At 42.4% G+C, this 27,269-nt stretch overlaps 1 protein-coding gene across 3 annotated transcripts in view; it reads right to left on the bottom strand.

Moving 5' to 3' along the window:
- PTPRG (protein tyrosine phosphatase receptor type G) overlaps nt 1-27,269 on the bottom strand; it is a 569,213-nt gene that overhangs the window by 431,986 nt on the left and 109,958 nt on the right. For all 3 annotated transcript variants that reach the window (XM_045023221.1, XM_045023224.1, XM_045023223.1), the window contains exon 2: nt 13,342-13,446. In XM_045023221.1, coding sequence (XP_044879156.1) covers nt 13,342-13,446 — 105 coding nt within the window. The remainder of the gene's footprint in view (nt 1-13,341; nt 13,447-27,269) is intronic.

The raw sequence follows: 27,269 nt of genomic DNA, 5'->3' as shown, positions 1-27,269 counted from the left end.
CGAAGTTGAAAAGAACATTGTGGCTCTCAAACATCAAGTCAAGAGGGAGTGTCACCACTCTGACTAGTCATGAGTCGCTGGGGACTAAGGGGGAAAAGACTTTAAAAGCAAGCTTGGAAATAAGCTTTTTTTAATTAAGAACTTGGGGGAGAACCTCATGGTCTGAGACTGTCTGGGAACACTAGATCCCCCCTAAAGCTAGGGGGTATGCTGGGAAACTGTTTGAAGAAAACAGAGAGACAAGATGGGTGAGGTAATATTTTACTGGACCAACTTCTTCTGGCAAGAGAGAAAAGCTTTCAAGCACCACAGAGCTTGACCTGAGGAAGAAAGCTCACCCAACAGAAGTTGATCCATTACAAGATATTATCTCACCCACCTTGTCCCTCTAATATCCTGGGACCAACATGGCTACAACACTGCATACATGAAGGCAACGTAAATCTTATTAGAAAAAGGATTTTATCCAATGTAGAAGTGTAAAGCCTAAGGTTGGGTCTTTAGGATTGGTTTCTGTGCAACGTCCATGAGTTTGCTTCCCCTTACTATTTCATCTCTGAATGTGGTTTTTTCTATTAAAAAAAGTTTTAGATGCACAAATAAGTCAGTACTCATGCTTAGAGAAAAACAGTAAACTGTCAAGCCATTTCATTTCATGAAAAAGGTGAATACTAATATCTGGATCAATTGTTAACCAATCCAATTGCCTTTGTAAGTGATGGCATCATAGCTGGTTTCAACATGGCTCAGGGCAGACAACCATTCACCTCTGATCAGTAGAGACAGGATATGCAAATCTCAATTTACTGATCAGTTCAGAGATTAATAGGAGTATTTTTCTGGTCTTCTAACTTCAATTCATCTTTAGAATGTTAGCTTGAAAGGAGAGGTGACTTACTTTTGAAATTCTTGGCTGTAATGCAGACATTTCTGGATATTTTTGATGAATGTGTTCAGAATGTTATAACAGAGAGAGTGTACAGACTTCATATTTTTTGTCAACATCAAGATATATTAGCATCCTGAGAGAGAGAAAAATATTGACCAAGGCAAAACAGGCCATTAGTTACCTCTCAGCACAATAAATCTGAGTGTTCACCTCTACAGAAGTCACTATGTGACAATTGTTTCCAGTGTAGTTCGTATTAGCTGTTTGTCTAATGAGAACACCAGACCCAGGCAAAGATCTGGAAATTGAGATTTTTACAAAGGACAAAACCAAGTTACATTTAATCATATTTAAAACCATTTGCTGTTCTTACAAGAAATAACCTTTAGTGTTTTTTCCTGTTTAATGCCAGGAATTGGTTTTAAGAAAAAAAAGTCTCAAGTTTTAAATTCACTGGTTATATTTTAAATACTGCATCTTAAAGGACAATAGAAATTGCCATTTGATGACAGACACATTCATATAAAGCAATGGCTGCTAAAATGACAGCAATGAGCAAGATCCCTTTTCTTAATGGATTGGTCCTGCTTTGAGCAGGGGGTTGGACTAGATACCTCCTGAGGTCCCTTCCAACCCGGATATTCTATGATTCTATGATCTGGGTAGAGGTTTTCTGGTTTGAGTGAGAGAGTAAGATGCTTTGGTTTGATTTTGTTTTTTTCCTTGCTGCTACTTTCTTTTATGTACTGAGATGATCTCATTAAACCATTTGGTAAATCATCCTTTCTTTGTATCTCACCAATTAGTCATAGATATTTCTCTGGACCGTGATTATTGACAGATTTGTAGAGTACCAGATTTGGATCCAAAAATCCTATCCTCCATCACATCCCAGAAGCTACTGAGTGACAAAATGGGATTAGACCAGGTAGGGTCCAAATGCTTTCAGAACCCACTGATGTAACACAAAAACAACATTAAAGTTTGAAAACAAAAAATTGGTTTACTCTTCCGAATATTATTCTTTATGAAATACAGTAGATAGCCTAAGGAAGTGTCATTCAAAAAGCCCTCAACCTGGTACACTTTTCCATGTTGTGTACTTGTGACATTTCTTTTTATTTTAAAGAAAGAAAAAGACAGAGAAAGACTTATGAACTTGCAAAGAATTTTCCACATTACTGACAAGCTATCGAACTGCCAGTGGTCACCATTATGGATACTGGGAGTATGCCACATTTAGCCTATTAAATATGGAAATATGGATGTGTTTAACAAATATTTTAGGACCTGATCGTACAATTCACTAACAAAAGAACGTCCATACTGGGGCAGACCAAAGGTCCATCTAGCCCAGTATCCTGTCTTCCAATAGTGGCCAATGCCAGGTGCCCCAGAGGGAGTGAATAGAACAGGTTATCATCAAGTGATCCATCGGCTGCTGCCCATTCCCATCTTCTGGCAAACGGAAGCTAGGGACCATCCCTGTCTATCTTGGCTAATAGCCATTGATGGACCTATCCTCCATGAATTTTTCTATTTCTTTTTTTTAACCCTGTTATAGTCTTTGCCAGAGATTATTGTGTAGTCCAAGAGTTCCACTGGTTGACTAACAGACTTATTTGGGCATAAGCTTTCGTGGGTAAAAAAATCTCACTTCTTCAGATGCATGGAAGAAGTGAGGTATTTTATCCACGAAAGCTTATGCCCAAATAAATCTGTTCGTCTTTAAGGTGCCACCAGAATCCTTCTTGTTTTTGTGGATACAGATTAAGATAGCTACCCCCTGATACTTGACAGGTTGACTGTGCGTTGTGTGAAGAAATACTTCCTTTTGTTTGTTTTAACCCTGCTGCCTATTAATTTCATTTGGTGACCCCTAGTTCTTGTGTTATGAGAAGGAGTAAACAATGCTTCCTTATTTACTTTCTCCACACCAGTCATGATTTTATAGACCCCTGTATCATACCCCCCTCAGTTGTCTCTTTTCCAAGCTGAAAAATCCCAGTTTTATTAATCTCTCCTCATACGGAAGCCGTTCTATACCCCTAATCATTTTTGTTGCCCTTTTCTGAACCTTTTCCAATTCCAGTGTATCTTTTTTGAGATGGGGCAAACATCTGCACACACTATTCAAGATGTGGGCCTACCATGGATTTATATAGAGGCAATATAATGTTTTCTGTCTTATTATCTATCCCTTTCTTGATGATTCCCAACATTCTGTTCGTTTTTTTGACAGTTGCTGCACATTGAATGGATGTGTTCAGAAAACTATCCACAATGACTCCAAGATCTTTCTTGAGTGGTACAGCTAATTTAGACACCATTTCATATTTATAGCTGGGATTATGTTTTCTAATGTGCATTACTTTGCATTTATCAACTCTGAATTTCATCTGCCAGTTTTGAGAGATCCTTTTGTAGCTCTTCGCAGTCTGCCTGGGATTTAACTATTGAGTATTAAGCACAAGCAGACTGCTGGTCTCATGTGGTAAAGTCCTATATGGGTGTGACTAGTTCTCATGGAGTTCAAAGGGATTGCTCATGTGAATAAAGGTATACAAGTGCTTATGTGGTTGGAGAATCAGGCCCTGCAATGGTAAAGCTCTAACTGAGACTCCTAATTCATTCAGGTTGAACTACTCTTGATCCAAACCTCTACTTTGCATTACACTGTAATATTTTAGCCAAATATTACAGTCAATCTCTTTTGAATCTCTCTAGCCAGATTTGACATATGCACATGTATACAATATATTGCCAAAACACAAAGTATTTCTCATAGAAATAAACTTTAGCACTTTGTATCAAAAATTCCATCTCCATCCATTCTTGCAAGTTTAAAAGGAATTTGCTATTCTTTTTCTTTTCAGTGGGCTTTCATTCATTTCTGAAGCTGGTTTAAAGAGCTACTGGCATACTCATTTCTTTTGATACACTGTAAGCTTCTTCTCTGTGATTATGACAGAAGCCATTAAAAACAGACCTTGAGTTCTCACTTCATTTAATTATCTGTTCTTTTATTTTTTTCCTCTCAAGTTGCTACTTCTCTTATGCAAGTTCTCATTTATCCTATCTGCAGTTAAGGGCATCATGAGACTCACACAAGAACTGTATTTGTAGATGGACTTTATCATTTTGTAAGGCTTAAAAAAAAAAAATTGACTTGTACAACTGGATGAGATGGTGGGTGGACCAGGCCCCTACATGCCGTATGTGGACAGCACACGCAGGAGTTCCACTGAGGTCCAGGGAAGATGTCTCTGGGAACATCCCATCACCGTAGTAGCTGAGTGCCTTATAATCAGTAGCAGATGTTTATCCTCAGAACACCCCTATGCGGTAGGGAAGTGCTATTCCCATTTTACAGGTAGCGACTTGCCCAAGGTTCCTCAGCAAGTCTTTCACGAGGCCAGAAATGGAGCCCAGATCTCCCGAGTCTCAGCTCAGCAAACTACCCCCGGAGCATCCTTCCTGCCCCCGGCTGTGGAGCGGCAGTGCAGTTATTCCACAGGCTGCCTACCCAGGGGAGGTTTGATGGCGGATCCTGTCACTGAGCAGCCCCTCCTGAACTGTTCTGCCCTTGTAACTGACCCCTTGCCCCACCGCAGGCCAGTGGTGCTCACAACTCACCACCCCTGCCTTTGGACTGATCACTGAATGTTTTAGCCTGAAAACACCACCACTCTGCATGCCCTCCGGCAGGGAAAGAATCAGCCTTGCTCCATTGAAATCGGTATCCAACTATAGCTCAGCTCATTGTCTGAGCAACAGGCACACAGGTCTATGTGGTCTCCATGGAGCACCTGTTACAGTGCTGGTCACCACAGTGGCCTGAATGCTGTTGGTAGTTAGCAGGAGCTGTTTGAACATGTGATGCGGGGTCCTTGTCTCCAGCTGTTACATTACATTAAAAGAAGCTTTAAAATAGTTGCTAATAGCACTTTACCCCACCAGCAATTGCTGTAGTTGCCCCAGGGATGTTCTATGACTGCAAAGAGAAGACAACATGGCCTGGAAAACTGTGACTGGGAAGAGAAGTGTTTCACCAGGAAATGTCTACAGAAAAGCTTGTGGACTCCTCCTCCCCTCAATGCAGACGACCATGTAAATTGCTACCCAACGGCTCACGTGACATAACCACCCTAACCACGGCCAAAACCTCTGCCCAAGAAAGTCATCACCTGTGAAAGCTGGGCAAACGGCTTGCCCATGCCCTGCCCAGGGAACAGTCCAAGACAGGCGGTTGGGAGGAGAGAAAGAAAGCAGGTGGCTTCCAGCCTTCACCTCATCACACTCGATTCAGGACAAATATATGCTCAGCATCTGTCCCCTGCCAGTTACCTCACCTCAATCTCTGTAGACAAGTTCTCTCTACATCAGTCCCCAAGGTCTACAAGCACAAACGTAGAGAAGAGATATGGGATAAAAGCAGCCGAACCGGCTGAAAATCCCACTTGTAGCTGGGGATGATAGGGAGGTGGTAGACATGGGTCAGGGGAGAAGTGGAGCAGCTCCCTTAGAAATGAAAGGTAACTAGACAGCATCGAGAAGCATTTACATGCTAATAATATAGTCACGCTCGCCTCAGTCTTCATTTTATTGTACACGCCATTAGTTTTCCTTCCTTAGGCCTGGCAATGCCGGAATCCCCTCAGGCTCCTGAGTCAGCATTGCAGGAGTATTTTTCAAAAGCTTAGATATTTATCCATCTTGTCCAAGCCTCTCTAGTTATTTCATCTTCTGTTCTCCTTACCACCTCACAAACTCTTCATGAATAATGCCCCTCTACACATTCCTCTTCCTTCCCCGTTCTCCCTGTCTCTCAGAACAACTCCTCCTGCTTGGAGCGGAAGACAGCAGTTCACTTTGCCTCAATGCAGCACTCTCCCACCACAAGGCACTGCATGCACTCCAGTGCCTTCAATGTGGCATGTGCACTGTCTAGACAGATTCCTCACCGCTATATATTGTGTATTTATTGAGTGATAAAATGTGGTTGGACCAGGTAGGGGCCAAATGCTTTCAGCATCCACTGATGTAACACAAAAACTCCACACCAACTACCATGGAGGCCTGCACTGTGTCTCTGAGTCTGGGAAGTTAAACTCTAAAAGGGTTTCTTCTGGAATGGAATTTCATATTGTACTGCTCAAATATTAAACTTATGTTATGCCATGAGCGCAACTTAACAATAAATCCTCGTTCAGTTCCTTGGCAAGGAAATGGTACACAGATCATTTCTGTCATAGAAACCCGTCACAATAGTATTTAACTTAAAAAAGGGGCACTACACAAAAATGAGGAAGCTAGTTAAACAGAAATTAAAAGGAACAATCAAGGGTGAAATGCCTGCAAACGGCATGGAGACTATTTAAAAACAAAGGCTCAAACTAAATGTCTACTCCAAATTAAAAACGGTAAAAGGACTGAAAAAATGCTACCGTGGCTAAGCAACAGAGCAAAGAAGCTGTTAAAGCCAAAAACAAACATCCTTTTAAAATTGGAAGTCAAATAGAAGAATAAACTCTGGCAAGTCAAGTATAAAAGTATAATTAGACAGGCTAAGAAAGAATTTGAAGAGCAACTTGCTAAAGACACAAAAACAGCAAAAATTGTTTTAAGTATATCAGAAGCTGGAAGCTTGCCAAACATTCAGTGGGGCCACTGGATAGCAGAGATGCAAAAGTAGTACTCCACACAGACAAGGCAATTGCAGAGAAGCTAACTGAATTCTCTGCATTTGTCTTCAGTGCAGAAGATGTCGGGGAGATACTCACACCTGAACCTCAGATTGGTCATCTAAAAGAATGGAACTGGACCAGATTAAGGTGTCACCAGAAGAGACTTTGGAACAAATAGATAAATTAAACAGTAATAAATCACTAGGCCGATATGGTAATCACCCAACAGTTCTGAAGGAACACAAATATGAAATTTCAGAACTACCAACTCTGGTATCAAATATCAGAGGGGTAGCCGTGTTTGTTGCTTTTTACAGATCCAGACTAAGAGTCCTGTGGCACCTTATAGACAAACAGATGTATTGGAGCATAAGCTTCTGTGGGTTAATACCCACTTCGTCAGTGGTGTCTGACGAAGTGGGTATTCACTCACGAAACTTATGCTCCAATACATCTGTTTGTCTATAAGGTGCCACAGGATTCTTTGTTGCTTTTAACTGAGGTATGTAACTTATTGCTTAAATCAGCCTCTGTACCAGATGGCTATAGGGTAGCTAAAGTAAAGCCAACTGGGTTTCACTCCCAGGCAAATTGGTTAAAACTACAGTAAAGAACAGAATTGTCAGACATAGATAAACACAATATGTTAGGGAGGAATCAACACCGCTTTTGTAAAGGGAAATCACGCCTCACCAGTCCATTAGATTTCTTTGAGGGGGTCAACAAGCATGTCAACGAGGCTGATCCAGTCGTTATAGTGTACCAGGACTTTGAGAAAGCCTTTGATAAGGTCCCTCACCGAAGGCTCTTAAGCAAAGTATGGAGTCATGGGACAAGAGGGAAGGTTCTCACATGAATCAGTAACTGGTTAAAAGAGATGAAACAAAGGGTAGGAATAAATGGGCAGTTTTCACAATGGAGAGAGGTATATAGTGGGGTCCCCTAAGGATCTGTATTGGGACCTATGCTGTTCAACATTCATAAATGATCTGGAAAAAAAAGAGGTGAACAGTGAGGAGGCAAAGTTTTGCAGATGATACAAAATTACTCAAGATAGTTAAGCCCAAAGCTGACTCTGAAGAGTTTCAGGGGATCTCACAAAACTGGGTGACTGGGCAACAAACTTGCAGATGAAACTGTATGTTGATAAGTGCAAAGTAATGCACATTGGAAAAACTGTCAGCTACACATAGAAAATGATGGGTTCTAAATTAGCTTTTACCACTCAAGAAAGATCTTGGAATCATGTGGGATAGTTCTCTCAAATAACCTGCTCAATTTGCAGCAGCAGTCAAAAAAAGCTAACAAAGTTAGGAACAGAAAATATCGTACTTCCATTATATAAACCCATGGAACGTCCACACCTTGAATACTGTTCTTGTCACTTCATCTCCAAAAAGATATATTAGAATTGGAAAAAGTAGAGAAGAGCAACAAAAATGACTACGGATATGGAACAACTTCCACATGGGGAGAGATTAAAAAGACTGGGAAAGTTCAGCTTGGAAAAAAGACGACTAAGGGGGGATATGATAGAGGTCCATAAAATCATGAATGGTGTGGAGAAAAAGTGATATTTACTCTTTCACCGCAAGAACCAGGGGTCCCCCAATTATATTACTAGACAGCAGGTTTAAAACAACTTTAAGGATGTACAATACACAAAGCACTGTCAACCTGTGGAACTCATACCCAGGGGAAGTTGTGAAGATCAAAAGTATAACTGGGTTAAAAAAAGAACTAGATAAGTTTGTGGAGGATAGGTCCATCAATGGTCATTAGGCAAGATATTCAGGAATGCAACCTCAGTCGGGTGTCCCTAAACCTCCAAGTGCCAGAAAGTAGGACTGGACGACAGGGGATAGATCCCTCAATAAATTGCCCTGTTTTGTTCATTCCCTCTGAAGCATCTGGCAATGGCCACTAACAGAAGACACAATATTGGGCTAGATGGATCATTGGTTTGACCCAGTATGGCTATTCTTATGCCTATTTCCCAATTTTACTTCTTTTATCAGCAATAGTGACAAAAAGGGTTCTAATTAGATAACAGTAATCAAGTAGAACTGCATGTGATTGACGACTGAGAAAACACTATCTGTCCTCTGTAAAACAAAACAGATTGGCTATTTTCCCTGTAGAAGCTGGAGATTTATCAATAGACAAAACGAAGCAAAAAAGCCAATAGATAACGTGTAATTAAAGATCGGTCTCTATATTTCACACTGACAAATCTAAAATGAGCAGTGGATGGTAAAAGCTTTTATTGGGGATAAGGTGATATTAGTCACAAACGAAAAAAACGGAATAGTCATGAAAATAGAATTTAGAAAATTGTCACACGCAGAGACATTTCATAAACTGCAGGACTGATTAAAAACAAAATCCAATAACTCATGCAAAGAGTTTTCATATCTATGACAGCAGACTAATTCCAATAGTGTTTTATTTGTTTTCTTGAAACATTTTCCTTTAATAGGCTGCAATGAATATTCCAACTACATTTTTAGGTAACCAAAACCAAGGAAACATACCAAATACCACTTAACCTGTAATTTTTATATAGTTGGTAGAGAACAGATAAAAATCGACAGACTATCCATCTTAACATACGGATTTTTCCTTGATTTGTTTCTTTCTACTATCAGATTATTTAAAATCCAATAAAGAAATAAAATTTGTGACAATACCTTTCCTGTTCATTTGCTAGTATTCTCAAAGTTTAAGCGAAAAGAGTTCATCTGTCATCTGTTACTGAAATGTATTTTGTTTATACGATCTCATTTGCAAATGAGACAGCATCTCTTATTATGACATCAAATTAAAGGAAACTGACATTTGATATTTTTGTGTATTAATGGCTGAATTCTAACCTCAGCTAGTCATGCAGTTTTAGTGAAACTGATAATTTATTACTGACGACAGAATTAGCAGTATTATCTAGGTTATAATTTTCCTATTTAGCTGACATCCATATTCAAACTCTTTAGAAACCCAACTTTATCTTTTTGATAAAACCAGTTCTACACAATGTCTCCGTCAGGACTAACATCAAATGTGTGAAATACATCACAAGCCCTTTCAAAAAAAGTCTGGCAAAATTAATGACACAATGGACCTTCCAAAAGAAACAAGTGTGTGGAAACAGTTTCTGCAAACAAACCATAGCTACCAACATGAACTTTTCTTTTTTCTCTTCCCACACCTCCCCACAACTCTTGAGGAACTGGTCTGCAAATAAACTGGAGGTCTAGAAGCTTCCAGGACTGCAATAACCAGAGAATTGCCCATGGAGGTGGGTTAGTACAAGTTACGTTGTATCGTGATTTGTAGTCTCAAAACTCATCTATGAGAGCAGGTTTCTCCTAGACCTTTCCTAACAAGACAAGAGGACAAACAATGAAACATCCACCAAATCCTACCTTCTCTAACATATGTTGCATCAGTCTGTCTCACTGTGATGCAAAACTGTAAAATATACATACATACACATACACACACACACACACACACCCCCACGGACTTCTGGACGCTCACACTTCCACTGAGAGATGCTGGGAGATTGTTTGAATAGCATATGATAGGCTGGGGAATTACTTGTGAAGGGGAAAATGGTAAATTATGAGTTTGTGGGAGCAGAAAATTCCTTAGAGGGGTCCAGAAGAACTACTTGAGGTAAGAAAGAGAAAAGTAGGAGAGCAAGTTGGGGAAGCTTGGGGGAAAGTAAGGAGAAAGCAAGCAGTGCTGGGAAGACTGACCTGGAAAACCGGTATTTGAGCGAGAAGTGGGTAAGGGATTTTTGACTGGGGTTGGAGAGCGCAGGGGTTGAAAACCTAGCAGGAGAGTAATCTGCAAAAATGTAAAATTGGAAGCATGCACACTTAAAATATACAATACTCATGTAACCCTACGAACGTCTCAATATCAACCAGTAACGGAGGTTACAAGAATATCCTGATCCTGGTATGTACATTATGCTTCACCAAAGAATATCATGTAAGGTCCTAAATGAAAGCCACGCTCACACTGTTCATTAATATCATTGTGATATGTACATACAGATACTTTGTAAAAAGTAATGTATGTATACTGAAAATATGTTCCTGTCAAGGAAGAACTAGCAAACAGATTTTCTCTCAAACAAAGGTTTATTCACCTGTCTGCGTGACATGTAACTTAAGCATTATAAGCCAACACAGTTTACATACAAAGCTAATAAGGAGATGTGAAATCAACAGGATAACAAAACACAGGTAAATAAGACACAGGAGAACAAACAATGCACTTTGGGGATATAAGTAGATGGCAAGGAAGACACCTGTTTATCCTCCACCTAGGAAGTAATCGGTCAATGAGATTACATTAACGAAAACAGGCTCTCAACCAGGCTTGTCTGAAAATGCTGCAAAGGACATTTGAGGTGAGAGAACTTGTCTTAGGCTAACCTTCTGTCTGAGTAAATGTTAAGTTTAGTCTCTAGGAACCATGTAATGATTCTGTTCCATCTGTAACTCTCCTGTTACCATGATCCTTATTCACTCACTCTTGAATCTTGATCTTTGATGATAAACTTATGATTATTTTCTCTATAAACATCTCAGTGCTGTGGTATTATTTAAGGAGGTGATCCAGAGCAGAATCATTTGAGTTGGTTTTGCATTGTTCCTTTGGGGAGAGCAGACCCGGTATTACTATGAGTGTTCAGGGGATACGAGGCTGATTACTACAGGAGAATGTTTCCAAAGGACTCAGCGATGGGGTGCATCTATTATTCATCTACAAGGCAAAGGGAAGGCTGGTATATCCCGGAGTGCTTGGGTGGCTGACTGACTGGGAGCTGACACCAGTAAGGTATCTGACATGGTTCCATATGGGAAATTATTAGTTAAATTGGAAAAGATGGGGATCAATATGAAAATGATAAGCTGGATAAGGAACTGGTTAAAGGGGAGACTAAAACAGGCCATACTGAAAGGTGAACTGTCAGGCTGGAGGGAGGTTACTAGTGGAGTTCCTCAGGGATTGGTTTTGGGACCAATCTTATTTAATCTTTTTATTACTGACCTTGGCACAAAAAGTGGGAATGTGCTAATAAAGTCTGCGGATGACACAAAACTGGGAGGTATTGCTAACACAGAGAAGGACCAGGATATCATACAGGAAAATCTGGATGACCTTGTAAACTGAAGTAATAGTAATAGGATGAAATTTAATGGTGAAAAGCGCAAGGTCATGCATTTAGGGATTAATAACAAGAATTTTTGTTATAAACTAGGGACTCATCAGTTAGAAGTAACAGAGGAGGAGAAGGACCTCGGAGTATTGGTTGATCACAGGATGACTATGAGCCGCCAATGTGGTACGGCCATGAAAAAAGCTAATGCAGTCTTGGGATTCATCAGGTGAGGTATTTCCAAAAGTGATAAGGAGGTGTTAGTGCTGTTATACAAGATGCTGGTGAGACCTCATCTGGAATACTGTGTGCAGTTCTGGTCTCCCATGTTTCAGAAGGATGAATTCAAACTGGAACAGGTTCAGAGAAGGGCTACTAGGATGATCCGAGGAATGGAAAACCTGTCTTATGAAAGGAGACTCAAAGAGCTTGGCTTGTTTAGCCTAACCAAAAGACGGTTGAGGGGAGATATGATTGCTCTCTATAAATATATCAGAGGGATAAATACCAGGGAGGGAGAGGAATTATTTAAGCTCAGTACCTATGTGGACACAAGAACAAATGGATATAAACTGGCCATCAGGAAGTTTAGACTTGAAATTAGACAAAGGTTTCTAACCATCAGAGCACTGAAGTTCTGGAACAGCCTTCCAAGGGGAGTAGTGGGGGCAAAAGACATATCTGGCTTCAAGACTAAGCTTGATAAGTTTATGGAGGGGATGGTATGATGGGATAGCCTAATTTTGGCAATTAATTGATCTTTGACTATTAGCGGTAAATATACCCAATGGCCTGAGATGGGATGTTAGATGGGGTGGGATCTGAGTTACTACAGAGAATTCTTTCCTGGGTGTCTGGCTGGTGAGTCTTGCCCACATGCTCAGGGTTTAGCTGATTGCCATATTTGGGGTTGGGAAGGAATTTTCCTCCAGGGCAGATTGGCAGAGGCCCTGGAGGTTTTTCACCTCCTCTATAGCGTGGGGCACAGGTCCCTTGCTGGAGGATTTTCTGCACCTTGAAGTCTTTAAACCAGGATTTGAGGACTTCAATGGCTCAGACGTAGGTTTGGGGTTTGTTGCGGGAGTGGGTGGGTGAGATTCTGCGGCCTGCATTGTGCAGGAGGTCAGACTACACGATCATATTGGTCCCTTCTAACCTTAAAGTCTATGACTCTGACACTCAGTTAAGCACCAGCAAGTCTCTCTTGTGCTGGAGGCAGAGGGGGAGGTACCTAGGAGACTCAGTCCTGAGCTCTCCAAGAACCATCACAACTCTTCAGTGCCATTCTGTGGAGAGCGGGTTGGGGAGTGCAGTGGCTCCAAGAGCAGTGCACATGAGTGTGCTATGCAATTGTGCTATTGTGTGTGTGGAAGGCAAGGTCAGGGTGGGTCAGTCAAGCTCTTGAATTTTCAGGAGCGTCAGTACAAAAAAACCAAGTTGCATAGCTTGCAAAATAGAAGTCTGATTCCTGTTTCAAGTTCCTGAAGCATACATAGCAGCAAAACTAATACAACAAACATTTCAAACAGGTAGTTTGGGGGTTGGCTATGTCCTAGTCACATTTCACTCCAATATAGTATGAGTCAACTCACCTGAGTAAGCCCAGTAAGAATCCCCCGAGGCCTTACGCCGCCGTATTTGCACAGAACTACCATGTCTGTTTTCATGCAGCGAGCCAACGTACCCTTCAGTCAGAGCTGAGAAAAGAAACAAAAAACAGCAGCAATTAGGAAAACGACATTCACTCGCTAAAGATATTATTTGTTAAGCAGAGACAATGGGTGTGGTGCTGTTCAGGAGTAAGGAGCGTCTCTGTTTCATGAAGAGTTCACAATCTAAAGAGACGACAAGACAAGGCATCCTGGGAAACCCTCATGACTGAGTTACCTTTGGAATAGGTTTTGTTGCTTCTTGAACGAAAACCTTTCCTTGGTGGGGGGGAGAGAAGAATGGAAGAGGGTGCAAAGAGGAGAGAAGGAAGTAATGGGATGTTCGGGCTGACAATGGTATTGGAGGAAAGGGGGAAAGTGGGTACTCTTTGGGGAAGCGACTGTCTTTCTGTTCTGTGTTTACACAGCACCTACCAAAATGGAGTCCTGGTGCATGACTGGGGCTCTTACGCATTACAGTAACACAAATAATACATAACACGATTTCGGCCTGGACTCTGTGTACAGACTCTTGAGTCAGGCATAAGGTCTCTGAAGAGACAACAGTGGGTTACTGTGACACAGAGGCTCCTAGGCAAAGCATCCCCTGTTCTTTGCCAACAACTCTCACCTCAGGCCTGACAAACTCACTACACTGAACACATCTTACTCTTTATGGATAAATATTGTGCATCATGCAAGGTATCAACAGCAAACGTACACCAGCAGAGTCTAGCCCAAGACATTTAGACTGTCGATAGGCTTTCTATCTAGCCACACAAAGGGTACGTGTGGACTTGCTAACAATAACTACTATCGGGAAAACAGCGGGTAGCCAGATTCTTGAGAAACACACATGCCAGAGTCCAGCACATTCTATAAACTTTCTGCTTTTGTAAATGTATTGTACTGGGTTCCACTACAGCAGAAACTACATTTAAAAATCCTAAACAGGTAGCCCTCCTATGGCACAGAAGTACCCTCTCTATGACTGTGTGGAGCTCTTTGGCGAGGCTGAGATTAATTGGCTAAAGTGTTGAAGGCTTGAGAACTTCATTGAGGGGAAGTCGCACTTCAGCAGCTCATGCCATCCAATCCAGCCTGGAGGACACTGACACTGCCTTCCAGCCAAGGAGAAGAGGCAGTAGTGTCAGGCAGCCACTTGTGTACAGTCCCAAGACCACCACGCAGCAAACACATCATTAAAAAGGAGCCACCAACCTGGTTTGCTTTCATAAAGTAAAGCCAGGGGCGGCTCCAGACCCCAGCACGCCAAGCGCGTGCTTGGGGCAGCATGCTGCGGGGGGCGCTCTGACGGTCGCCGGGAGGGCGGCAGGCTGCTCCGGTGGACCTCCTGCAGGCTTCGGTGGAGCCGCGGGACCAGCGGACCCTCCATAGGCACGCATGCGGGAGGTCCCCCAGAGCCACGGGATCGGCAACTGGCAGAGCACCTCCTGCGGCATGCCACCCTGCTTGGGGCGGCGAAATGTCTAGAGCCGCCCCTGAGTAAAGCACTTGAACCCACCAAACAAAACAAAAAGAGGGAATGCGTCACAGAGTACTTTCATGCGTTTTTCTTGTTATTGTTAACATCTGCTTCTTTCCTTTAAAGCAACACTCAGCTTTCACAAGAAGGCAAGTTTATACATGCAGATTTTGTGTATTGCTTCTGTACACGTGACAATCAAATCTGAGCTGTACGAGTTGACAAATGTCAGAAAAGTAGTCTGAAGAATTCCGCTCTTTCACAATACACCGCACCTGCATACCTATGTCTTATTATAAATGCACAGAAAACAAAAAATAAAACCTCCTTTTAAATCCAAAGATTTAGGCAGTATTACAAGAAAAGCCAAGCATAGTCTGACTCAACAGCAATTTAAGTCCGACTGTTCTCAGTTCAGTTATTTAATCAGGAAAGTACTAATTAAGTAATTCCAACACTTTACTGAAGTTAAGTGTCCAAAAGGTTACTGTTTGTAGTAGCCATACCACAAGTGGTGTATGCCCGTCACTTCTCAAGCCAGGCATAGCAGGGCTGGGCTTGTAACAAACCTTCATGGAACACCAAGTATTGGCAGTTTAGTTCATTTCTTCCCACTGAAATAATACTTCAATACCACCAGGTTGGTACTAAGGTACCTTGGAGCTTGTTACATTTCAGTAAGAGGTGCATTAAGCTGCCCCATCTACAAAGCAGTGCAAAGGGCTTCATTCTATGGCAGGGCCAATTGATTTCTGCAGCACAATCATGTTAAATTTCGTGGCAAACTGCAAGTTCTGTAGCAGTGTTTATGGCAGAAAAGAATTCCTCCCCACCCCCCAAAAAAATTACGGTAGGGTTCGCCCCAGCCCACATGAACAACAATCTTGACAGATTAAATAACACAATCAGAACCTCTGGTTTTGAGTATTTTTCCTGACATTTCAGGCACCTGCCAAATTCCTGGTTCACTTGTAGGATCCAATCGTGAAAACTTGAACTTAAATAAGAAATCAGGGGCCACACTGCAGGATTCAGGTTCAATATGCCATACCCCTTCCTCCTGTCTGCTGGGAGAGGGTCTACTTCCTCTCCTCCTCGCTGCTGACGGGAGAGCAGGGGATTTCAATGTGAAAGAGAAGGAGTATTTGGAGTCAGAAGAGGGACATGGAACTCTATAGGGAGAGATGTGAAAAAGCACGCGGGACAGCAGGAAGCAGCAGCCAGGGGAACAGGAAAAGAACATGGTGGTTCAGAACTGCAGGAAGTTCTGACTTTGAACCATGTGTCCTGGAACATGTGTACTGCAACTAGTTGTTATCTAATGCCCCACAAGGGGGAGTTAGACAGTCATAACTTCACTGAGCATGCAGATATAGAATAACTGTAGACAGTAGACAAGATGGCAGCTGATTTTCCAGAAAAATCTGGAGTTCTTCACCCAGAAGAAGGATGCTAGATAGCCACTTCCACCAGAGATAAAGTTTTGCTACTAATTCCACAGCCACCAGGCCTTGGGTAGGCCCTACCGGCAAAACAGGAAAGAGACAGGGTCTAAACCATTTAGGGATTCTAAAGGGAAACACTCCGAGTCAGCACACAACCTTTAAAATCAATTGTAGAACTCTGAACTTTTAGCTTAAGCAGTCAAAGAATGGCTGCATGGCAACTCTGCAGTGTGGCTATGAATCATGCTATTGATTTTCAGTATCGTCTGTGCAGAAAATTAAATTATGTAAATCCAGGCCTTTACAAATCTCTCTCTTTAATGTGAAATTGAATATTTGCTTAAGTCAGCATCTTATTTATGCAATTAAAAACTTGACATCCTTATGAAAATATGCAGTTTTAGTCTTCTACATAGACACTAATTATAATTATAAACCTATCTATATTTTTAATAGGTGAGCAGCCACCTTATGCAACTGTATAATTCCACTGAAAAGTTCTGGCAACGTAAGTCAAGAAAGTAGCTCAAGTGTTTGTTAACGGAACCGCAGGATGGAATTTGATTGTGTTACATTGCTAAATATATTTAGCATGATACAAACTGATAACAATACTCTTGAAATACAATGGGCTAAACATCTCATGTCTACTGAGTGGCAACTCAATAGTTATGTAAATACCACTCTTCTATGGTCTTTGGGAATTTTCAGATGATTGACACAGTTAAGTGCAAGATATAAAGCCACACAAATGGAGGAGTCCTGAGAGAAGGAAAGTTGGTCTTGATGTTAAGGTGTTGTAAGAACTCAGAAAATCTGAGTTCAATCCCTGAGTCTGCTACACACTTCCTATGGGTATGTCTGTACTGAAACAAAAGCCACGGTAATGCATCTCAAGGTATGTCTACTCTGCAATTAAACAGTGGCTGTGACTCAGGCTCATGGGGCTCGGACTAAGGGGCTGTTTAATTATGGTGTAGACTTTGGGCTCCAAAACTCAGGTTCTAGGACCCTGCGAGGTGGGAAGGTCCCAGAACTTCGGCTGCAACCTGAGCCCAAATGTCTGCACCACAATTAAACAGTCCCTTAGCTTGAGTTACCTGGCAGAGGCCAGCAGCAGATTTTTAACTGCAGTGTAGACATACCCTCAGAGCCCAGGTCAACTGACTTCGGCTTGCAGGGCTCATGTGATGGGCTGAAAATAGCATTCCCACTTGGGCTCTGAAACCCAGCAAAGGGGATGGGTCTCAGAACCTGAGCAGGAACATCTACACTGCTAATTTTTAGCCCCGTAGCATACGCCCAGCTCAGTTGGCTCAGGATCTGAGACTCATTGCTGCAGATCTTTTCTTGCAGTGTAGATTTGCAAGTCATTAATCTCACTATGCCTCCAGTCTCCAAGTGTAAAATGGAGTTAGTAATCCTCCCTTACCTCACAGAGATGGTGTGAGGATATATTCATTAATGTTTGTGAGGCACTCGCATATCATGGTTATGTGAATTATTTCAGTACCTATATAGACAGATAGATGGTCTGGTCAAATGGATGGAGATCAGCTCGTGTGTATCCAAGAACAGGAAAACACTAAGTAAATGTTAATGGAGCTAAGTTATAAACATTAATCATTACAATTATCCATTATTCCTTTACAGGTGGGAGATGGTGAACCCACGAGCTCTGAGGTTCAAAACAGTTCAGCAGCAGAGAGCTGCAAACTTGTTTCTCATCGTACTCAGTAAGAAACAGATCCTGCAATGCAGCCAGGAGTCAGAGGTCAATACAAAGAGGACTAGGGAAGCAAGGCGGCTTGTGAGTGGTTGAGGTTGCAGGAGGGTCAGATAGAAAAGAACAACACACCAGTTGCCCTGGGAAGGAAGCCACAAGAGGAAAAAAGGAAGGAAGTGGGGGGGATCAATGTATACAGAAGGGGAGAGAGATTGTGATACAAGGAGACACACAGCAAGTGTCCAACCGCAAAGGGTGCTGGGTACATACACCAGGCCAATGCTGAAGGTAGAGATGCACACCTTTATGCACACCAGCATATGTGATCTGAGAATCGTAAATACATATTTAAAATACGTTGGGCCCAATTTGGCTCTCAGATGCACCAATGTAAAATTAAACCCAGAGCAACTCCATGGATTTCTGCTGTACTATCGATACCTATCAGTCGAAACAACAGCCGCAGTAAATGGATTTGCGCTGGCTCCTATCGTAACCACTTGCTGTAAGAAGGTAAAGATCCCTACAGATATCGTGGTGAAATCTCTCATTCCTAATTCCCCCTAAATTTTAATCAGCACTAAATCTCACATCCTACACAGTCTAAAGTGAATCAATCCGTGTCACACTTCTACAGCCAACAAAAAAGCAATGAAATTTTGTGCTGTTTGTTTAATATTCTGATCAGCTTTCCATTTGTTCTGTCTCAGTATATTAAGTTTTCAACAAAATGGATTTGCTAAGTACCCTCTAAGGCACAATAAGGTAATTCCTTCTTGAATACGCTAGTGATATTCAGAGTTCACATGAAAATACAGAATTTAACCCCTATCTACTTGTATATAAACCTATTATAATATTTGGAGAGACTATGCTCGAGGCATTAGTGTTCAAATGATATCAAACAGTCACCCATGTAGGGGAAAAAAACCAAATCCCTTTAAGGCTGATATTTCATAACTAATGATTTCATCATTCATACATTATGTTAAATTAACGCACACTACATTCTGGGCCAAACACTGATCATTTTAGGCCTTGTTAGCATTAGAAGAGGTGCACTGCTATGACTAAATCCATTTGAAATTGTTCTGATTAAACTGGTGCAAACCCCTAACGTAGACACACCTAAACCAGTTCATCTTAATTCAGTATTTTACCCACGCAAGCTGATTTAAGCAAGCATTAAGTCGGTTAAGTGTGTCTACATTAGGGACTTGCACTACTTTAACTGAATAAGTTTAGTTAAACCAGTGCTACTTTTGTAATGTAGATAAGCCCTTCAAGACTATTCCTGAGAGTTAGGCTATTAAGAACTTGGCCCTCCATTATTATGTGAAGTCTTAAAGAGCACAGAGAAAAATCTCGTTAGTGTTTTAGCCATAAAGGGACTTTGTTATCCAGACTGTTAGTAATTAGCCCTGTGTTTAATTCAGGCTGCAGAAAGAGTTGTGGGGTTGGGTTTGAGGTGTTTTGTATGTGTGCACCAAAAAGGTATTTTATTGAAAACTACATCATTTTTCAGCTAGAGAGAGATTTACAAATTTTAGAAGGTAAAAGAGCACGCACAAGACCTCTCTCTTCGTGTGGACCATGGCTAAGAGCTGTGAGCCAAGACAGTTAACTAGCTGTAAAACAAGCCTCATTATAAAAACCAGCATCTTAGATTAGATGCACTGGCTTTATTTTCAATCACAATCAGATACTACTAGAGAGACAGTTAAGATGTAGACACCACAAGACTTAACTTTTCCACATGTTCAACTGCAAAAGTGTTTACTATTCCAGATGATGTCTTAAAATAAACACTGAATGATAGGCCAGAGAGGAAGGGAAAAAAAATAAAGAGAACAATTGATATAAAACAGATTTATAATGGTTAACAGTATATTTGTGCAATTAAAATAAAAAATGATTCAATCCATCTCTCTAGTCCCTCTCACAGGAAACTGCCTAAACAGAACTAGGCCATTTGCCTCAAATATTTTATCAGCCTCTGACAGCAAATAAATCTACAAAACATTTCAGGCACAGCTAGTCCATTTTAATACTGTATTGCTTTTAAATAGATTTCTCAACCACAGAGCCCCACGTTTTGTCCAGATGATTTTATATCTTGCCAAAAAAGGATGAAAGTCAAACGACATATGGTGGTCAGACGGTACCAACAAATTATATTCCAAGAAAGACTTCTTCCTTTGATTATACTACAGTGACTTTCCTCTGATTCTCAGATAAAAGACTAAATCTATTCTCCAGTGGATGAATGGGTAATTTTCATGGATGGCTCCCATTAATGAGCAATGAGAGTTATGCTCATAAATCTCTTATGACTCAATGGGAGAAGAGGCACCCCTTCAGCTGAGGATCTGCTGAGTGATACAGACCTACCGCCCATATGAGAGTCACCCTGCAGAATATAATCTACAGATCTGTTCATGTAAATGGCATGGGACCTTTAGGTCTATTCATTCTTTCTGCTGCTTATGTACCTGATATATGATGTGGTTGCAGCGCAGTGGCTGAGAACAAGAACATAAACGCAGAGCACAGCAGGCCTTACAGGAACTAACCGGCAGATTGCAATTTGAAGATGAAAAATAGTTCAGGGAACACAGTGTCACATTGTGGGGAAATAAATTAACCAGTGGAATTAAAACTCCCTGTACCAAGCAAGAGGAATGCAGCAGCTGCTAGGAGCATTAACCCTTTGCAACCTGGTGAGTCTGAAGCCACTGATTTCACCCTAATGCATTTTCCATTATTCCATGGTATCAGGAAAACAACTCCCACAAGCATCAGGGCTGCTGTAAATAAACCATTGAAAATCTATTTTCACAGCACAAAAGCAGGCGTATTGTGACAGGATGTAGAGCCCTTTGAGGATTGACAGGGAAGTCCCCCACTGCAGGGCACTGAGACTCTCAACCTTACAAAAGGATAGCCTCCACTTTCCCGTGAGTAGGGTCTCAGGGTGTGTAAGGGCAGCTAGCCACTGCTAGGGACATTAAATGAGCTCCCACGGAATTGGGAAGAATGAATCCAAATCCCTATGATCATCGCCAGGTTTTATGGACCCCTCTCCAAGCCTGTCTGGGTCTGAGGCAAGGCAGCCCAGCCTCATTAGCGAGTCAGCCAGGCAGCCTCAAGTTATACTAATGACCCCATTAAGGGAACTTTAAAAAAGGGAGCCTGGGGAGGTCAGGGAGAGAGAGAGGCTGCCAGTTTTGTCCAGGGAGGCTGCTGCATGATTACAAAGAGTTTGGTTTTGTATTATGCAGTTTACAACTCAGTTGGCATCAGCTGTGTGAGATGCAGCATTGCTGGTAATTTTGGGCCGCTGATCCAAATCAGATAATTGGAATCGTCTGCAGAACTAGCATTAGACATAAGCAAAGCGGGCCAGGTACCCAGCAGTGCCAAACAACAATTCATTTTCAGCCTTTTTCCAATGACAAAAAATAAATCAATTGGCTGCATAGGGAGCCCCCCAAGCCACCCTCCCCACTGGGACCTGGCTTCTGCCCGTAGACTTGCTTAGACCATCCCTAGTCACCAGAAGCTACAGAAAGCCAAAATCCTAAGGAGAGCTTTGTTTTACCCAAATCCAGAGCAAACATCCATCCCACCATGCTGTTACCTGCCCCTTCCCCCTGTGTATCCAACACACTATCTTCAGGCCAAGCATGTCTAATAGAACTAGGTATTTCGGGTGCCTAAACTGAGACACCTTAAAGAGGTCTAATTTTCAGAGGGCAAATGCTTAGGCCTTGAAAAAATCAGGCCCCTTTAAGAAATCTCAGGTTGGGGACATACACAAAAATGGAAGTACTGGAAATCACAACTAACTCTGAAAATTCTTGGCCTGTGTGTTCAACACAGGTGGGTTTTTTTAAAAACTTTTGTTAACTGTCATTATCTGTGCTTCCCAAAAGGAGTAATCCCAATGGCTGCCCAACTCCTCCCTCTACTGGATCTCATAGTGAAGTCATCAGACCATATTACTGACATCAGTTATGACGCTCGCAACTGCCCAATGTACACACAAAAGTAGGACTTCAAAACAGGGCCAATAGGCAGAAGGTTTTAGACAAGCATAAGGAAGTACCTCACATATGAGAAGAGATAAAAAGACGGACTGTTCAGCTTAGAAAAGAGACAACTAAGGGGGATATGATAGAGGTCTAGAAAAATCACAAATGCTAGGGAGAAAGTGAAGAAGGAAGTGTTATTTATCCCTTCACATAACATAAGAACCACGGGTCACCCAATGAAATTAACAGGCAGCAGGTTTAAAAAACAAAATCCCAAAGGAAGCACTTCTTCACGCAATGCACCATCAACCTGTGGAACTCATTGCCAGGGGATGTTGTGAAGGCCAAAAGAATAACTGGGTTCAAAAAAGAATTAGACAAGTTCATGGAGGATAGGTCCATCAGTGGCTATTGGCCAAGAAGGTCACGGATGCAACCCCATGCCCTGGGTGTCCCTAAACCTCTGACTGCCAGAAGATGGGACTGGGGATGGCTCACTTGATAAATTGCCCTGTTCTGGTCATTCTCTCTGAAGCATCTGGCACCAGCCACTGTCAGAAGACAGGATAGTGGACTACTGGCCATACTAGGTCAGACCATTCTCATGTTCTTATGTCAAGAGAGCAAGCTAACATAGAAAGGAAGCTGACCCTTTCTCTCCCTCTCTCCTTCAGTACAGACAAAGTCAGTGCTGGGTTAATGCAGAAGAGAGATAAAGTAAACTAATGACTGCAGAAGGGGATCGTTTTATTTCCATTCTTGTTCCACCATGAGCAAAGCGTTTGACAAACACACCCAAGTAAGGGAACTCTAAGCTCAGGCTGGAAGCGTGGGCTCTAAGCTTATCTGACCCTGCTGTAATACGGGGCTGTAGCCCATATGGCTGTAAGATTAGCCTCTGAACAGCAACGTAAGGGGCCTCAATGGAGCCTTTTGTGCTTCACTTCCTTGCTTTTAGGATACCACAGAATCATACTGATTCCCACTTCACTAATCCACAAACCTCATATTTGCCACCACCCTAGCCCCCAAACTACACAGCAGTTTAACCCCTCGTCAGCAAAATTTCCCAGCTAAGCACAGTCAGTCTTGTATTACTAAACTTTCATTCCATTTGCAAAACTTACTATAGAACAGTGGGGGGCAGCCTGCGGCCCGTCAGGGTCATCCGTTAGTCGGCTGCGAGAGTGTTTACATTGACCGTCCGCAGGCACAGCTGCCAGCAGCTCCCATTGGCCGGGAACAGCAAACCGCAGCCACTGGGAGCTGTGGCCGGCCATTCCTGCAGACGGTCAGTCAATGTAAACAAACGGTCTCATGGCCCACCAGTGGATTACCTTGACAGGCCGCACGTGGCCCACGGGTGTGACTGCTACTGGGTGTGATGTACCAAGAAGTATCCTAACTAAATACAGGCTACATCAGCCAAAAGAAATTAAGAAATATTTGTTCACTTGGACTCCACTCCTGCAAAACGCACACATGCTCACCTTTACGTAAGACAGTCACATTTACTCATCTAATAAGTCTCATTGAAGTCACATGTATTACTCATATGAGTAAAGCTAAGCATGTGTGTAAGGATCAGGGCCTTAATTGCTAATACACAATGGGTGAAGTTCTGATCCCATTGAAGTCAATGACAAAAGTCTCCTTGGCTTCAATAGGGTCAGGATTTGACCCACAATTTGTTAATTCTCAAAGTTGTCTACATGGTGTGGTGATGCCCATCAGAGGGGAATAAGCTGTGGAGTGCTCTAACTGCCCCACATAGACCTTGATGATGTGCGCTCAAAGGTTCCAATGGTGCTCTGACGTAATCTCATCTGAAACAGTACACACTGAGATGCACCAGGGACCTCTTAGAGCTCACCATCAGGGTCTATGCGGGGCAGTTAGGGGCCCACACTTTAGACCACTTTATACTCCTCTGCCATACCATGCAAACCAGCCCAAAGAGTCTCCTAGCCATTACGGTTGGATTACTACTGTAATTTTAGGGACTCCTCTAATACAGCCTCCCCTCTTCCTTCCTTCCCCAATATTAATATTTAAAAGTTATTATTTAAGCCATGTGAGAACGTGAGATGTAAGAGACCCACCAGATCAGTGAATCTACACTCTTGCAAAGAAAGCCCATAGTTCTCCTGATGGGGGAAGATATCCAACATAAAGCAGATCCCACACTGAATCTGCGTCAAGGCCCATAGATCTCCCTCTGACCTATCAAGTTGCACAATTTTGTCACTGAAGCCAGGTCACTCCACGAACGAGCAGGATAGCACTTCCTCAGCAATTCACATAGAGGCTGATGCCCTTCTCATTCACATTGTAAATTAGGAGTGGCTCCACTTAAGTAAATGGACCCATCTTGGTGTGAAACTGATATGAGATCAGCAACAGGCCCGTGATTGGGATTTTACCAGGTTCCTGTCAGGTTACAAGGTTTACATACCTAGCCAATTTTACAATTAATTTAACTGTGCGAATGAAGTAAAACCACATTAATTTCTCTCTAGTTAGGTTCACTCTGGTTTCCAGGCACTAACACTGAAGCTGCAAACTCCAAAGGGGAATGGTTATGACAGAGAATAAAAATGTTCTAATATATTTTATAGTCTATTTTTCTTGTAATTTGCAGTCAGGTCTCAAGGTCAACAAGGCACAAAATGCTCTAAAGGAACAAATTGAAGGCTAAGAAAAGCTTTTTAAAAAAAAGTTTAGAGGTGATAGGCACTAGTGTTTCTATGCCTAAAGTTATTTAATGGTGTTGATGTTTCATATAGTGATGGCATCTTAATCCTTTTATGCTGGCAGTACATAGCACATACAGATGTTGCCAGCAATGGACTTCACCTGGAAAAAACAATTCCATCTTTATTTAAAGATGACATGCAAAGACCAAAACAGAAAACTGAGTTAAAGGCAAACGTTTGTGCTGATTGACCCTATTAACCAGGCTCGGGGTGGAGGGGCATTTGGAACATTATCCCACCTTTTCAGAATTCTCTCCCTTTTCCACCAGTCTTCCAGATAAACCATCTTGTTCTTTCTGGGGAAAAGACAACCAGTGGCTGACAGCAGTTAGGAAGAAACTTCTCCCTGGGCAGATTATTCCATAATTCTCCACCATCTGTTTTTTTGTACCTTCCTCTGTAACAGCTGAAATGTGACAAGATACTGGACCTAATCCAGGGGAGCAATTCCCCAATTCAAACTCACTGCAGTGCCATGCACCCCTCACAGGCTGGTTAATAGGGATGTTCAGCGTACATCTGAGCTTTGCTGTTCACTGTTAGGGTATGTCTACACTACCTGCCGGATTGGTGGGTAGTGATCGATCTATCAGGGATCGATGTATCGCGTCTCGACTCCGGAACTCCACCAGGGTGAGAGGCAGAAGCGGAGTCATGGCGGCCATCGATCCCGTGCCACGAGGATGCAAAGTAAGTCAATCTAAGTCGATCTAAGATACATCAACTTCAGCTACGCTATTCTCGTAGCTGAAGTTGCGCATCTTAGATCAATCTCTCCCCCCGAGTGTAGACCAGGCCGTAACGTTGAATTTAGGGGAAGGGTCAGTTCTGGCAATCTAGCAGCAGCAGGGCATGATGCCACATGGGAGAAGCTGGGTTCCAAAATAACAGTTCATTTATTGCCTTCTCCAGGAACATACGACTAACTCCAGGAACACGACACTCCTCGGGGGCGTGAGTAGGTAGGGAGTTTCCTTGCTCTGCAGCAGTCTAACAACCTCAGGAACCAAGCAGAGCCAGGGCTGGCTAGAAGATTATTCTGCCTACAGCGAGGCCATTGGCAGAAAGGGGCAGAAAAAGTAGAAATGGGGCTCAGAGGAACCAAATGGACAAGAACAGTGTTAGTTACAATAACGACTTTGTAACCCAAGTAGAAACAGTCTGAAAATGAAAGGTGGTATCAAGTGGGTCCCTGCACTGCTCTTTCCCCTCCATTCACATAACAGTCTGGAAGACAACGTTAACTCCACGTTCATTAAATCTGTGGGTGATGCCAAGCCAGGCAGAATAGTAGACACTAGAGAGGATACATCAAAAACATAAAGTGATCTGGCAAGCTCAGAGAGCTGGGCAGATGTAAGTGAGATGACCTCCTACAGATAAATGTACGGTAATGCCCCTGGAGAGAAATAATCATCTGTGTAGCTATAAAGTGGAATACTGCTGCTTTTGAAACAGCAGTAACAACGAAGGACTGGGGGTTAGGGTGGATAATGAATTGGAATAGAATTCCTGCTGCGACGCCATTGCCAAAAGACCAACGCCAACTGCCATCCTGTGGTGCATGCACAAGGCGCTGGAGGTAATAATGCTGCTTTAGGCAGACTTCACAGAGACTCCCATCGCAATGCTGAATGCAGTTCGAAGCCACTTCTTTGAAAACGGGAGCTTAACAAGTTTAGAAAAAAGTTTAAAGGACAAAACACTTCGCACTTACCCAGCAGGTACCACCTCTCGCTAAAGGACCCTAAAGCCCTTGGCAAACATTTATTAACAAGGATGAGTATTACTATCCACATTGCCTATGTGGGGGAAAAAGGCACAAAGAGGAACCCAAGGTCAACACAGGGTATCAGTGGCAGAGGCAGGAACTGGAGTCATAAATCATCTTGACTCCCAGCTCTGTATTCTAATCACTAGACCATGTGGCCTTCCTAGTCAGAGGGGCAGCTGAAAACCGGGATATAGGAAAGTATCTATTAGATGAACAATTTGTCAATTGTATCTGAGCCTGTATAAAAAAATAAAAAGGTATTGGCTTGTATTAAATTAACACTAGCATCTTGGACTCAGTGATTGGCAGCTGCAACCTGGCAGGGCAGAACATGGCGATGAAGAAAGATATGGGCAGGAAGGTTGCTAAGGCACATATAGCGCAAAGGAGAGAGAAGGGATGGGGGAAAACAGGCAATACAGGGACCCTTTCAGCTGGCGTTGGGCTTACGTTACAGCTAGGAATCGCTTGTAACGTAAGCTTGTTGTGGAAGTGGGGTTTGTGCCACACAGGAGCCTGGGACTGGCACATGTTTCAATCACTATGTGAATCAGCTTTCGGTCAGTACCTAAAAGGATCGTGCTGTCTGAAGGACACTTGGCAGGGAGTAGTGGAATTCCACATACTTGCAGGCAGGATCTATACCATAA

This window comes from Mauremys mutica, chromosome 7 (genome assembly GCF_020497125.1).
Source record: "Mauremys mutica isolate MM-2020 ecotype Southern chromosome 7, ASM2049712v1, whole genome shotgun sequence".
NCBI classification, from domain to species: domain Eukaryota; kingdom Metazoa; phylum Chordata; order Testudines; family Geoemydidae; genus Mauremys; species Mauremys mutica.
The sequence above is the reverse complement of the archived record's forward strand: the minus strand, read 5'-3'. Positions and strand labels throughout refer to the sequence as shown.